Source organism: Stenella coeruleoalba (genome assembly GCF_951394435.1).
Source record: "Stenella coeruleoalba genome assembly, chromosome: 1".
Lineage (NCBI taxonomy): Eukaryota > Metazoa > Chordata > Mammalia > Artiodactyla > Delphinidae > Stenella > Stenella coeruleoalba.
In genome coordinates this window covers 106113438-106129387 of record NC_137169.1, presented here as the reverse complement: position 1 = coordinate 106129387, position 15950 = coordinate 106113438, and the positions used below count along the sequence as shown (strand labels likewise).

Sequence of the window (15950 nt, the reverse complement as noted above, 5' to 3'; positions counted from 1 at the left end):
AACCTATTATTAACTTCCCAAATTTCACTGAATCACATTAAGAATTAATAGCACATCGATATAACGTTTTCTTAACCATCACCTTGTTTCAAGAAAGAAGCCTAACTATAAAACAAACTCAGGGGGTACTTTGTTACTCTTTTGCAGAATTCTAAATTTCCTTCTTCAACTGCTATTCTGGAGCCAAGGGACAAAACAGTGCAAATTGAGAGATCTGTCTGTCCCTATCTCTCCCTTCCCAGTCCCGATTCCTTCCAGATAGTATTGGGCTGGCCAAAAAGTTCATTCGGATAATGTCTTTCAGAAAAACCCAAACGAACTTTTTGGCCAACCCAATATGATTTAACCGAAACGTTTTGCAATGTGTTAAATATGTGTCAGGATAGGAAAATGAAAGGCATGACTGGGACACCTAGAAGAGTCTGCTTAACTAAAGGCAATAACGAAAACCAGGAGCAGGGGGATGGGGAGGAAATTTCACAAATGCACCAACCAATAAAGTCTGAGTTATATTAAAGATACTCTGCAGCTGACCCGAATATTATTCAGAATACAAAATTCCATCCCATAGTCTTGCTATACAAAGTGAGTGTGATTATAAAATATTTCCTTGCATGCAAATCACATCCTCATTTAGTTTCTAAATGGACAAGTGCCCTCTGATTACCTAGGTCTTTCATCAAAATGGCCTTGTAGTATTTTTTCTGCAGTGCTGACATGCCATGGTATATTACTACTTCCGTCTTCTTGGGAAGCTCTGTGGCTACCTCAGCTTTCACTCGCCTCAGCAGAAATGGCTGCAAGAGTTTGTATAGTTCACTTGCTGTATGAGGGAAACACACACACACACAAGAAGTGTGGGACAAAAGCAAGACCAAGGCAATGAATTACTAGAGAACATACGACAGGTTTTTTTTTGGTTTTTTGGGGTTTTCTTTTTTCGGTATGCGGGCCTCTCACTGTTGTGGCCTCTCCCGTTGCGGAGCACAGGCTCCGGACGCGCAGGCTCAGCAGCCATGGCTCACGGGCCCAGCCACTCCGTGGCATGTGGGATCTTCCCGGACCGGGGCACGAACCCACATCCCCTGCATCGGCAGGCGGACTCTCAACCACTGCGCCACCAGGGAAGCCCACAACAATTTATTTTTGTTTCTCATTTTCATGCCAATTCTGGGTTCCAGGCCAGCACGGTAATTTTTCATAGTATTTCCTCCTTCATTGGGTTCTTCTTTCCAGCTCCTTCTGATTTTTACTAATAATCTCATTTGCATAGAGCTAGTCTGTTTCCAGGATACTTTTGCATTTGATCAGTATAACAGCTCAGAAATGTAGGGCAATAGGTAATATTGTCTCTATTTGTATAACTAAGTTAAGTGAAGCTCAGAGGAATTAAACCCCTTATCCAAAGTCACACAGCTGGCTCTAATGTTGCTAGCACTCAAACTTAGTTCTTTGACTTCAACGCCCTTGTTCCTTCCCCAGCTGTCGTGAACTTCGAAAACTAGCCGAAATTGGAATTCCACTGCATGTAGGATTGCCAGATATGGCAAATAAAAATACAAGTGCCCAGTTAAATTTGAATTTGATAAACAAATAATTTTTTTAATATCAATATGTCCTGTGTAATATGTGACTGGGTGTCATATATTTTATCTAGCAACCCTAAATATGGGAACAATCAGAGCAGGCTCCCCAGGTAAATTTCAGCCTGTGGTGTGGCGATCTCTGCTGTGAGGAGCCTTTCCAACTCACACTCACCTAGTACATACATACCCACTAGTTGGCATGCCTACCACTTGCTTTGAATAATCATCCTGGGATAATATCACAGAGGTAGACAGACAATCCTATGAGGCAGGGGGCAAAGGTGCAAGAGGAAGACTACAAATGGTGACTGTACAAACAAGGAAGGCTTCCCCCTGTACTTCCACCACCATCCATCCCAGACTTTTGGTTTTGGTGCAGTGTTAAAAGAAACACCAGTGCTGTGGAAAGCTGAATGACAGTTTCAGACTACAGCACCCGCGTACTTTTCTGCCTCAGGGAGTAGCGTGAGAAGTTAACAATGTCCTTATAGAAATTACATGTTGGAAAAAAAAGGTCTGCAAATCAGCAGATATTATTTCTTCTGAAAATGACCCAAATAAGCATGACTATAGAATCATGTAACAAACGAGTAAGAGAGTCATGAATAGCAGGAGTTGGGAACAGCAGGAGGGCTCTGACATCACCTTACCTTTGTGCGGCTCTGTATCTCCCCGGAAGGTGTCCTTTGGTTATCGATTCTCTTTCTTTTCTGTCTATAACCCTTATGCACTAGGGAAGTCTCTGGGCCACACCTCTTGGGCATGATTTGTAAGAAGGGAACTTACCTGACTCAGACTCTTTCTCAATATCCTGGTAACGCTGAATGAAATCTTCCACCTGCTCCTTGGAAAAGAGATCAGGCTCCACAAAACTGAGGAGAGAGTAGAGCTCTCGAAGGCTGTTCTGGATGGGAGTTCCGGTCAACAGGAGACTGAAGACGACTGAAAACTCAAATATATAAATAGAGAAAGTGAAAAATCCATAACCCTGGAAAGCAAGACTGAGTTATCCATCACAGCCTTTACAAAGAGAGGCATGATTTAATGAAATGACTAAAGGGACATGAAATCAGAAGGCTCAGGTTCAAAATGTATATAACTGTTTGATGTAGGAAATAATACCTCTTCAGTTTCGACTATGAGAAAGGGTAATAATCCTGTGAAGGAGATACCATTATAAGGTAAGTAAAATCACATTTTGAATGCTAAAGTACTGCATGAGTATTGAATACGGGTACTGTTATTCAATCTATGTGGGAATTCAAGCACACAGCATATACCCAAGCAGTTTGAGAAGCCCAAAGCAATAGCAGCAGGACCCACCACTATAAGCAAGAAGCAAGAAGATCTCTTTTAAAAGAATGTCCTTTTGTAAAACTTTACAGGTGCAGCCAATGCAAGGCATCAAGACTTCTGGACATTTCTGGACCATACAGAGTCCAAAATGGAAACAAACTCTTTAAATTTTGAGCAAAAGAGGGGAACATCAAGAATAACAGACTAATGAAGTAAAAGGTTAGGAAAAACAATAACAACAGATATTAGGTAAAGCAAAGGATAACCTCTGAACTAACATTAACAAGAACTTAGACCCCTTGAGTTAAATAATACAGCACAAAGAGAAAGCCATATCCTATGTACATATGTTAATCAAAATACATTAGGTATGAGTGTATGTATCTATATAGATACACATATACACTGCACTTTGATATTTAAAGTAATATATTTTTATTTTTTGAACAATATATATGCCTATTTATGTCTGGGTATACACAGCACTGCAAAGGACATGGCAGCATATACACCAAATGTAACATATGCAGTGGAATAGGATTTTTGGTAGCTTTCACTTTTCTTCTTGTGTTTCTATATTTTGATTTGGGAGGGGGTCATCAGAAGATACTGCTTTTGGGAATTCCCCAGCGGTCCAGTGGTTAGGACTCCATGCTTTCACTGCCAAGGGTGCAGGTTCAGTCCCTGGTCAGGGAACTAAGATCCCACAAGCCACACAGTGCGGCCAAAAATTTAAAAAATTAAATTAAATTTTAAAAAGGAGACAATGCTTTTCAAATAAGAAAAGGTGATAAATGAAACGACACAATGAATTAAAATTGATTTCAAAATCTTTTTTGGGGGGGGCACTCTCCCTTTTTTCATTTCTTTTTAAATTGTCTAATCAATGTCCATTCATGCCTGCTCTGCTTGTAGGACAGTGTTTTCATAGTAGTTCAACAATAAAGGTTTCCAATAACCAAATCACATTTTTAAAATATGTGCTCACCAAGCAAAGAACTAAAGTGACTAAAATAATGAGGTCAACAAAGATAATCAAGGTTGTCAGTCACTAAAATCAACTTACACTATCACATGAGTTAACATTTTTATTCAAAGCAGTGTCCATTTTGGCATCAAAACTTATACTTGGGAAAAAAAAAAAAAAGAAGTCCAGAGATGGGGCTTCCCTGGTGGCACAGTGGTTAAGAATCTGCCTGCCAATGCAGGGGACATGGGTTCAAGCCCTGGTCCAGGAAGATCCCACATGCCTCGGAGCAACTAAGCCCGCGTGCCACAACTACTGAAGCCCACACACCTAGAGCCCGTGCTCCGCAACAAGAGAAGCCACTGCAATGAGAAGCCCGTGCAATGCAACAAAGAGTAACCCCCCCTTCGCAGCAACTAGAGAAAGCCCACGCGCACAGCAGTGAAGACCCAACGCAGCCAAATACAAATAAATAAATAAATTTATATAAAAAAAAAAAGTCCGGAGACAATTTGTTTGTGTACAATATTTTGTAAACATTTTTGTATAAAATATTTTGCAAATATTTTCTACATTATTAAATATTCTTCTGCATAATTTTTCATGGCAGCCTTACTTTGTAAGTGTACTGTATGCGTATAGCATAAATTGTATAACCAATTCCTTATATTCACATTTAGGTTGCTTCCAACTTTTACAAACAAGCTCAAAACACCATTAGGAAGGAGGAAAAGGCAGTACCCTTCTCCCCACCAATCAATAAATATGAGTAATCAGATATAGAGAGCAGACTTGTGGCTGCCAAGGGGAAGGGGGGTGGGGGAGGGATAGATTGGGAGTTTGGGATTAGCAGATACAAACTATTACACATAGAATCGATAAACAACAAGTTCCTACTGCATAAAACAGGGAACTCTATTCAATATCCTGTAATAAACGATAACGGAAGAGAAAAAAAATTAAAATTATTAAAATGAGTGTTTTTTTCTGACCAACTAGTGGTCTGCAACTCAAACCTCACCTAAAAAGGAATACTTAGATGATGCAGAACAATTTCCTCACTTAGCCCCTCTGAGCCTTAGTTTCCTTATGAGTAAGAAGAAAAGGCTCTGGAGCCGGCAACAGACTTTAGCTTCCCCCACTCCAAGCTCAGGGTCCTTTTACTACACCTGCTTCTCTTCTCCCATTGTAAATCAGTAAAGTGGCATGGTAGTTTATGAAGCAGTCTCTTATAAGGTTAGGTGCCAGGATATGACAGCCTCTTGGGAAAGAGATACTGTTATGAGTCCCTAAAAAGAACGTAAAGGACATTACAGAGGGGCCCCCACTAATGGACAGCAATCTTTGAGACTGTGCTAATAATAGACAGTGGCCATATCTGCATTAACACTAAACACTGCAACTTTTAGCCAATAAATATAGAATTAAAATCTAAGACTTTCTCCAGAAGACCTCTAAATTTATTAATTGATCTATTTTAGGATAGGGACCAAAATTCAGTGACGGTCCCAGACATTCACACGTGGGGGTCTCCTGAACGAACAAGCCTTTACTAGGTCAACAAGGAGAAGGGCACTTCATACTCACAAGCTGTTCCACTGGCTCCTCAGAAAAGAGGGCATATCTAGGGCTACAATGACATTTCTCATCTATTTTGCCGGAATGGTGCCAGAGATTAAGAGAATAAAATAAGATCAAGGGTGTCATACTCAAAAGTATGACAAAGACAGGAAAGATTGGAGGGACTATTCAACGGTGTGAAATCAGTCTCTTCACGACTCCGTGAACTGTCAAATTTTTTAAACAGGTAAATGGGGGAGGGGTACAATATGTCAGATAGGTTTGTTACTGCAGACAGAAAAACTACAGTAAGATTATTTTTAAAGAAATTGCCTCTTTGAAGAAGATCAAAAAGACAGTTGAGGGCTTCCCTGGTGGCGCCGTGGTTGAGAGTCCGCCTCCCGATGCAGGGGACATGGGTTCATGCCCCGGTCTGGGAAGATCCCACATGCTGCAGAGCGGCTGGGCCTGTGAGCCATGGCCACTGAGCCTGCGCATCCAGAGCCTGTGCTCCGCAACGGGAGAGGCCACAACAGGGAGAGGCCCGCGTACCGCAAAAAAAAAAAAAAAAAAAAAAAGACAAGTTGAAACATTTCCAAAAGTACAATGTATTTTCCTGGGGTAGAGTCTTACTCATTTGATAACCAGATTTTAGTAAACATCACCTCCTGTGTAAAAGACAAGAGGAAGAAGTTAAGCCATATTAAGTACTACTTCTGTCACCATAAATGTTCACTGAGCCCTGCAGAAATCTCACTGAAAAAAAATATTTCAACTGAATTGGCTTTATACAGGACTAAACTAATATTTTTTAAAAGGGAGTTATATAAAAGCTAAGAGTATCCTGGGAGTTTACCTCTGAAAGTGTCTTATGCAGCAAGGAGCTTTGGTTTTTCAACCTGTGAGCTTCATCCACAACAAGAACACTCCAAGAGAAGCTGTGAGGGAAAAATCCAAGCTTTCAGTTTTATGTAACTCAAACACATATCTCACAACCAAAAGTCTAACTACAAAACCATGACTCTTGCTAGGAAGACTAACAGCAAGTCCATTCTATTAGAAACACACCCAAATTGCCTCCTTATCTGAGAGCTAACCATGTACATAAGACAATCTGGATAAGGTAGTAAAATTAAGGAAATTTATGGGAAAGGTCTATGCATTGAAGGCAGAAAGAAAGGAGTTGGAGATATAAAGCAAAAGAAAACACTTATGACCACCTACTATGTGCCAGACACTCAGCTTGGGGCTTGAGGTATGTTATTTAAACCAAAAATATAAAGTGAGCAGTCATTATTGCGCCCATTTTACCAACACAGAGACTAAAGCGCAGAAAGATAGATGACTTGGTCAAGGTCATAAAGCTAGTATGAGGCAGAACTGAGCTTCAGACCCAGAAGAAAAGCCAAGAGACACTGGTGTCACAGTAGCTAAAAGAGTATGATTTTAAGATGGGGACGTGGCGAACAGGATCAAAGGTTACAGACAGTAGGATACATCATTGGCTCTGTTAACGTGGCAGTCGTTGGTAGCTGTGCCAGAGCACTTCTGCAGCATAACAGTTACGACCACAAACTCTCAAGAGGCTGTAGTCATAAAAGCACATCCTCTGCATATACTCCTGGGAAGCTGTTTTTCCCACCAAAAAAATTCAAAATGTGGAAAAATATGTATGTATGAATATGTTCCAAGCTCCATTATTTAAAACGGCAAAAAAATTGAAAATAATAATAATAGGTCCAATAATGGGTGACGAAATACAGCATTTTAAATGATAAATATGATTATGTTATAATATACAGGCCTCTATAACTAAAAAAGGTATTATATATCTTTTTCACAAATGTGAAAAACATGCAAAAGATAATAAAGTGGAAGTTATAAGGTTTTTTATTTCATTTGTAAACATTCTATACTGCCATTACATTATTTTTATACTTAAAAAACTAAATGCATATACAAGTAAAGCAGAATATTGGGAAGACAGTAGGTATGGAAATAAAAATCCCTCAAATATTAGAGGAAGATATTGAGCAGAGGTTGGCCTTACGAGGAGGAAGCCTTCTTCCTCTGAGGCCACAAAGAAAATCCAAAACACAGGTAAAAATCCAGCAGGAATTGGGATCATTCCTGCTGGGTAGCAAGACCAGGGGCTGCACTGAAGGATAACAAAGGATAAGAGTGCAACTGATGTTGGACACTGGTCACGAGATAAGGTGTGAAAGCAGCTGCAGTACAGTGCCTGGCTCCTGTCTGAATTACCATTCAAAATAAATTAGGTATTAACCTATTAAGATTACTATGCCATTATTAAGGTACTAAGAACTAGATATTCAGGCTTTTACACACCGCAAGCATCCAATAAAGAGTGTATTCAATGAAACAGACTTCAGGGAGGTGGATCTGGGCTCAGTGAAAGAAGGAGGTCAAGTCACTCATCAAAGGACATGCCAAGGGATGTTCCCTGGAGAGGATGAGGCAGAGGGAATTCCAGCACTGAACAGAAAGTGGGACAAAGTAACTTCTAATCCCCTTGATCCAAAGATTTTCTAAGTCTGCTGTCAAAAAATTTTCTGATTTTTCATATTGTTACATGCACAGCCTCAGCTCTCTATGATGAGCCTCTTTAGGGCAAAGATTACATTACACTCCCTGGCTGTTCTCAGAGTGTGCAGTACAGTAATACAAAGTATAACTTTGCCAAATACATGAACCTAGTTGCAGGGCAGGAATAAAGAGGCAGACATAGAGAATGGACTTGAGGACACGGGGTGGGAGGGGGAAGCTGGGGCGAAGTGAGAGTAGCATCTACATATACACACTACCGAATGTAAAATAGTTAGCTAGTGGGAAGCAGCAGCATAGCACAGGGAGATCAGCCTGGTGCTTTGCGATGACCTAGATGGGTGGGATAGACAGGGTGGGAGGGAGGCTCAAGAGGGAGGGAATATGGGGACATGTATATGCATATGGCTGATTCACCTTGGTGTACAACAGAAACTAACACAGTACTGTGAAACAACTACACTCCCATAAAGATCTATTAAAAAAAAAAGAACAAATCTGTGTTCTTAGAGTTCACACTAAGTAAACATTATAGATGTCTCTTTATTATTTAGGTTCTTAAATTCACCTGGAATGGATTGAAGGCAGATGATCTAATATAGAAAGACTGTATTTCTGCTGAAACTGTGAAACTCCAGTGCACCTAGATACTTTGTAAAGCTCTCTTATAAAGAAGCTCCCCAGCACTGAGTGGTGGGTTTGGATGTCTGCTTTGCCATTTACTAGCAATGTGCCCTGGGATGGGTCATCTAATCTCTTACCTTTCTCATCTATAAAACAGATGATAATACCCACCTTAGGGTTTTCATGAAGATTAAATAGGATAATTTATGTAAAGTACCCAATAACATCTATCTCCCAATCTTCTTGTCTCTTGAGACTTCCAATATATTGCCTTGTATTATGGATATCTCTACCCTTCTTACCCCTCTACTGGAGTTTATGTCCTCTTAGCGTCACTCTATGCTTTACTTTCCTGGTATTGCTGATAACTCCCAGAACAGTGTCTTTCCAGGGGACAGATCTTCAATAAATATTAAGTTGGATATTAATAATAAAAAAGAAGTGAGAGGGAATGCATATCCTTTTCCTAAGTAAGGTAATATGCTTACTTAAATGAAACCTAAGTGAAACAAAACACTAGATGGAAGTCATGAAATCTATGACTGAGCCTTTAGTGTTTCAAAATAAGATGAAAATAAAAATCCAACTCAGAAGAACCTGGATAGGAAATAACATTCAAAATATTGATAAAGCACTTTGAAAAGTTTCCAAATATTAAAGACGCAAACCCCACCTAACCATGTCATAACTACACATGCCATGGAGAATGAAACTCTGTCAACATAACTTCTTATTCACCTAAAACTAGCTCTTGTTTGATTTACATGGTGACTGTTGTCTTAACCACATACTGCAACACCTCATCCCTATTGCCAGGTAGTACTAAGAGTTACATCTACGTTTCCTGTACTTCACGAGCTGAGGAGAGGCCTGAAAGTCAATTCACTGGAAAGAAGTATACTTAAAAATCCCTTTCTAAAAAGCTAATTTTATAGCACTCACCGCTCTTTTAGGATACTTCCAGGAAAAGGCTCAAATAATTCACCTGCTGTGTTGCAGTAAAATCTCCACACTGCAGTCCTGAAAGGTGTCTGTGCAAGTTGTGATGTAAAGAATCTAGTATCTATTAACCACCCACCACGTATACCTTATCTTATTTAATCCTCACAACAAACATCCAAGGTAAAAATTTCATTATCCCCATTTTACAGATGAAGAAGCTGAGGTTCACAGAGGTTAAGTAATGAACCCACAGATTTACACCTAAAGAGTAGGGGGTTAGACTGTAAGACTCCTGCCACGCCGCACACCAGATAAGACTCATGGATGACACATCAGGAAAAAACACAAAGTGCTAAAATGTGAAGTGAAGAAATGACTTTCACGATACATTTAAGACAATTTCTGAAGTAGTGCAACATACTCACGACTTTAGAAACAATGCATCTTTCAAGCAAATCTGTAAAATTAAGGAAGACACATTACAAAGACTGATATTGATATAACTCTGATATTAATAAGCTAGCTTTTTATTAACTCTCCTAAACTACAGGATTTAGCTAAGTCTTATCCATTCACTACATAAGAAACTCTGAGCATAACTTCTAAGTAGCACCATCTTACAGACAAACAAAGGGAGGCATGAATGAGTGGAAGGTCTTGCTTACAGTGACCTGGACAGTCTTAGCTTGAAGAACAAGGACTTAAACAGGGACTGGAACTAAGTGTCCTCCTTTCCCACCCTCCAGTAACAAGAGATGATGCCTCAGCCCAAAAAACCCTTTCCCCTGCCTGCCGGCCTCCTTCTACTCATCGGCCAAGAGGCAGCTCAAGTGGTACCTAACTGGGAAGCCTTCCCCTTTGATCCACCAGGGCAGAGAGGGAGAAATAGCCAACTAACTTGGAGCACAATGGTCTTTCGCTTCCTTTGCTCACAGCTTCTCTGTGAGAATCTAATAAAAGTAGACCTTCTTCTCAGAACAATATGAACCCTCAAAAAAAAATTAAATATAATTCCAGTAGATTCTACAACTTCTAAGGTCCCAGGTTAAGAGTTCTGGCTGTAGAAAAACAAACAGATACCTCATAGGTAGTTAGCAGCACATGAAAATGTGACTCCTTCCTTAGGTCTTGCTGTAGGTGGGCTCTCTCCTCCTTGTCACCTGAATATGTTACACAGGAAAGATCTGGAGCAAATCTGAATCCAAGAAAAGAGGTAGATGAACACAAACATAGAGCCGTGGAAAAGGGGTGCACATCTGGAAAATTACTTTTCATGGAAGGACTGCAGATGTGTAGACCCCAGGATGCCCTGCAGTCAGAATGAGTCCTGGGACCCTGAAATCTTACCTACAGTAATGGGTAAACCTAAGGGTAAGTCCCCGTGTGAAGAGGGAGACGTGTCAGATAAACATCTAAAAGGGCCTTGTGTTAACTGTGAAAAGAAAACTATTTTTCCACATTCGTTACTTTATATGAAGTGTCATTATATCACTATGAAAAAGATGGTTTCTTCCTTAGTTCAGCAAAATTTACTAAAAATGAGTACTGACCTTCAAATTGACAAAAGGTAACAATAACATCCATTGGACCCTCCCCCATCAGATCCTCAGTCTCTATCTACACTGCCTCATGTCAGAGTTTTCTGGAAGAAATAAACTCACTGCTTAGGACAATATGTTGTTTTATCATTATTTCACATAGCACCTAGAAAACAAAACCTTAATGTGAAGAATAAAATTTCAGCCACATCTTCTCTTGTACCTCTCAATCTCTTCTTTCCAGTTGCTCAAAACAGACAAGGGACAAAGAATCAGAAATGGTCCTTCATCATTTAATCTTCCTGCCAAGTAAGTGAAGAAAGCAATAGTCTGGAACACAGAAAAGGAAGACGGTTTTGACCACATTTCCACATGAGAAACAACGATAAAGTTCCCACAACCTTGTAGAGAACACTTACAATCGCATCAAAAATAATCAAACACAAACACAAATTGTTGTAGAAGACTTGCTTTGCAAAAAACAAAAATAATGTACAATCCTCCACACATTAGGAGAGTCACCCATTCCTAGAGTGAAATCAGGTAAGCCTCAATATGACTGCCAAAGAAATTTATGGTACTCAATTACATCAACAGTCAACAAGCAATGGTACTCAAAATTTATGTAACTGAGCCTTTTATACAAAGGAAAACATCAGGAAAGACAACAGACATCAATGAAAACAATGCAAATGATGCACAAGGTCAGGAATGCTCTAAAAACATAAGGCAAGAAGTATCAAGACTTGACTGCAAAGAGGCCCAACCATGTGGTGGCCTCTTGCTGTTGGCCAGGATCTGCCAAGAGACAATGTTTTCCTTCCTCCCTCCATGTGCATTGATGGTACACCTTCTATTTACCAGGCACTATTCTGAGCTCTGGTATATAAGAGTGAACAAAACAAACAAAACTCCTAGTTCTCCTGGGGCACACATTCCAGTGAGGAAAACAAACAATAATATAGCCTCATAAACTCACGTCAGGGTCTAAACTGAAAATCTTTGTAAAGCCCAATAGCCTATTTTAGGATATGGCTATACACACGTTTGACTTTTAAATTTTCTTTAAAAGGTTGCTGTGATATATAGAGAAAATAGCACTCTTTTATAAAACAGAAAGTTTGAGGGCCCACCATCCCCAACGGCTGAACTGTTTCTTAGAAAAAATCTATCCTAAGGATATAATCCAAAATCCTAAGAAAGCTATACAAGCCCAAAAATGTTCACATAGAGGTTAATTTAAATATCACAAAAGAGGGGAACTCTCCATTCCTCATCTGTAGAACATTCAAGTAAATTACGATCAATTCTCTTGATGGACCATTATGCAGCCAATAGAAAATAATCACTGTGAAGAATATAAAATATAAAGAATATAAAATGGAAAATAACAATGACTATTAGATTAATAAAATGCAAACTATATGTGCACTATAATTTCAACCATGTAAAACACATATTGCTATTCATGATTATGGCTAGAGTGCTATGGTTACAGGTTTTAACTGATAATACATTAATTTCATAATGGAAATATTTTTCTTTTTTAACTACCCATGGCTTCCCAGCCCGGATTGTGCCCGGACAACCACCCAGTAAGTATTTACTGAATTAAAACCATTCTGTTTAGTTTTTGCTGAAGACACTATTTAGAGAAAATTTATCCTTTATTATCTTAAACCAGCTATCTACAAAACAAATTTGGATTCACTACTGGATTCTTCCAAACATTTAAGGAAGAAACAGTAACAACTCTACACAAACTCTTACATAAATCTGAAAAGGAAGGGATACTTCTCAACTCACTTTATGAAGCCAGATTCACCCCAATACCAAAACCATACAAAGACATTACTCAATACAAAATTACACAGATGCAAAAATTCTAAACAAAATTTTAATAAGATGAATTTGGAGGTGTGATTTTTAGGGCACTTAAAGTAGAGCTATATGAACACCCTGGGAAAGGCAAAGGACAAGTGGAATTTGCTGGCCCTGAATGAAGTCTGGGCGATTCCAATGTCCATGGCACAGGAGACTGCAAAGAGGGCTCTGTACCTGAGTACAGGAGTCCGTTAGCCTCCCTCCCAGAAACACTGGGAAACTTACCTTTGTTCCATAGCTCTCAGTTCAGGAATATACTAGAACCAGAATTATTGCCTGAGACACCTGAAGGTAATAAATGAGGTACCTGGGGCCACCATGCTGGGAGGTCATACTGTATCCTGAATAACCCCAAGATTGATGAGGTACACCTGGATTAGATTAAGGCGTCTCCAACACATGGTCAGCCCAGACTCTGAGCAGAACTGCTCCACCTGGATGTTTACGGATGTGAGGTTAGAGGGGGCAGGTTAAGCTTCTAAAAGGATTAACGAGAACTTTACTCACTCTGTGGGTTCACTGATGAAACCTTTTTGGAATCAAGAAACCTACAGTTCCATGGTTTCTGCTCAAGTTGCCTCTGCTGTGTATCCTGACTGCACTGACTTTCTTTGGTACCTTATAGATGAATAAACCTTGTGTGATGAACCCAAGGAGTATCTGTGTCTGGACTTTTCATCAATCCAAGCCTACTACTGACATCTGTCAACATGAGCTGCACTGGTGATCATCCTACTGGAAGCATCAATCTCCACATGCAACCTCTAATCAATGCCCACGGAAGTCACATCTAATTCTCCAGGTGTCTAGACTATATCTTACGATTAGATGGCCAAGGCATTTTGGAAAACATAGAGTATTTCCTCTGTACTTCTGTAGCATGGCAGAGAAATGGGAATTAGCCCCATCACCCACTGAGGAAGGGAGACTAATATGAGAAATGATCCAGTTATCTTAACTACATAAAATATTACTAAGGAGGGCAGCGTCAATTTGATTCCTGGGACAGGTATATTTGCTTTATATAGAGAAAAACCCTGCCCATTAATTGTAATTCTATATGTCAAGGGATAGATAAAATAAAGGTAGTGACACAGTTCAAAACCATCCCCATGATGAGAAAAGTCAAGTCCAAGGTCGTGATCTCTTAACAAAGGTTCAGGCATTTTACCTCTTAGTATAAAAATACATACCAACAGCTGGCAGCTAAAGATAGTAATGAGTCGTGAGGAGGTACTTCAGTAGAGGTAAACAGTACTCACTTCACAGTAACATACCTGGCAGGTCTTACCCAAGCCCATCTCATCTCCCAGTATGCAGCCATTCTGACAATGGAAGCGTTGGGCTAGCCAGTTGACTCCCTCCAGCTGATAAGGGCGTAGATGGATCCCTAGAAATAAAAAAAGAAGCAAGTCCAAAGAGCAGACATTTAAGCATACACACAGGCTATGCTTAAGACTCCGACTAAAGAACACAGCCTAAATTCCCATACCCCAAACCTTACTGGCCATATCCTTTGCTGAGAAGTTACAGATATGCAAATATTTGCTGACTTCCTAACTACTTTTTGAGCAGACTTAATCACCACTATAATCAAAGCCCTAAAACAGCCTGTCAGTGTTACAGGATCAACTTGACAGTTGAGAAAGTCAGCCTGGGATTGGGCCTTTAGACTGCCTGAGTCTCATGCCTGTGTCCATTCTAGGAAATGAGGTTTTACTGATGTGATATAACAGCAAGCAACACATGGACTGTACATGTGTCTGCCTGCTTAATTGCAACGATGTAAATTTGCCCTCAGGTGCTAAAGGAAAAAAATCAAGACAGGACTAGATAAATCATGCTTCAATCAAGAAGCAGTGCTGTTAAGAATGGAAACAATGTTACATAGAGGGTGTTTTTTTTTTTTTTTTTTTTTTTTTTCCGGTACGTGGACCTCTCACTGTTGTGGCCTCTCCCGTTGCGGAGCACAGGCTCCGGACGCGCAGGCTCAGCGGCCATGGCTCACGGGCCCAGCCGCCCCTCGGCACGTGGGATCTTCTCGGACCGGGGCACGAACCCGTGTGCCCTGTATTGGCAGGCGGACTCTCAACCACTGCGCCACCAGGGAAGCCCCCATAGAGGGTGTTTTAACAGTGCACAGGGACAACAGAAAATGTCTGAAATCCACATAGAGCTTCGGGGGCCTCTCTTTTCTCTCTCTCTCGATAAAAAAAATCCAAGTTCAGAGAACAGCCATATCTTTGGGAGACGGAAGACCCCAAACATACTTTATAGAAAAACTATTAACAAAAGTACAACTCTGGTTTGAACTCATGACATTTAAAAAGAAACTAAACAATATATAATTGTAGAACATTAAAAAGATTGATGAATTATTTTTATTAAGCACTTACTAAATACCACGGTGAGTAGTAAACACTGTACATAAGTTACCCCACTTAATGCTGACAATGATCCCATGCACTAGGTATTATCCACATAGTGTACATTAGAAAATTCAGAAAATCAAAGAAGATTAAAATGTTAAATCTGGAGACTTCTGCTTTGGGGAAGATGGAGATGTTCTTTTCCCCATTCCTCTTGCTAATATAACTAAAAATCCTGAATATTACAAAGAAAATGAACATAATAAGATGACTCTGAAAAGGTGGGGTGAAGAAGGCAGACTGGTTAGTAACCTCGAAACCCAGCAAACAACACAGTGATGAGTTCCCTGGGTTTCTTTTGGCCTCATATATCCAGACTTAGAGGTGAAGAAATTGGCCACCCAGAAATGCCAATGGACATAGAAAGAAAAACAAAAAAAGCCCACAAAAGCCTACTCCCACTAGCCAAAGGAAAGGGACAGCCTAGAGAGACAGAAAATGTAAACTTTTAGACAATAACCACACCAGTTAAGCCAAACACCATAGGGAAAAAAACGTGGCCCACCCACATCAGCAAAGGCCAAGTGGGAGCCTAGACCTCCACCCTCAAGAGGCCGTA

At 40.0% G+C, this 15950-nt stretch overlaps 1 protein-coding gene across 3 annotated transcripts in view; it reads right to left on the bottom strand.

The window, feature by feature from the left end:
• The window catches only part of CHD1L (chromodomain helicase DNA binding protein 1 like), a gene marked incomplete at its 5' end in the record, with an annotated part of 51017 nt that overhangs the window by 29343 nt on the left and 5724 nt on the right, over positions 1 to 15950 (bottom strand). For 2 of the 3 annotated variants that reach the window (XM_079931194.1, XM_079931195.1), the window contains 7 exons: positions 668 to 823; positions 2373 to 2535; positions 6266 to 6347; positions 9966 to 9997; positions 10621 to 10735; positions 11302 to 11408; positions 14240 to 14352. In XM_079931194.1, the coding sequence (XP_079787320.1) occupies positions 668 to 823; positions 2373 to 2535; positions 6266 to 6347; positions 9966 to 9997; positions 10621 to 10735; positions 11302 to 11408; positions 14240 to 14352 (768 nt within the window). Of the gene's footprint in view, positions 1 to 667; positions 824 to 2372; positions 2536 to 6265; positions 6348 to 9965; positions 9998 to 10620; positions 10736 to 11301; positions 11409 to 14239; positions 14353 to 15950 lie in introns of those variants that run through there. The other variant, XM_079931196.1, reaches the window with a different exon arrangement.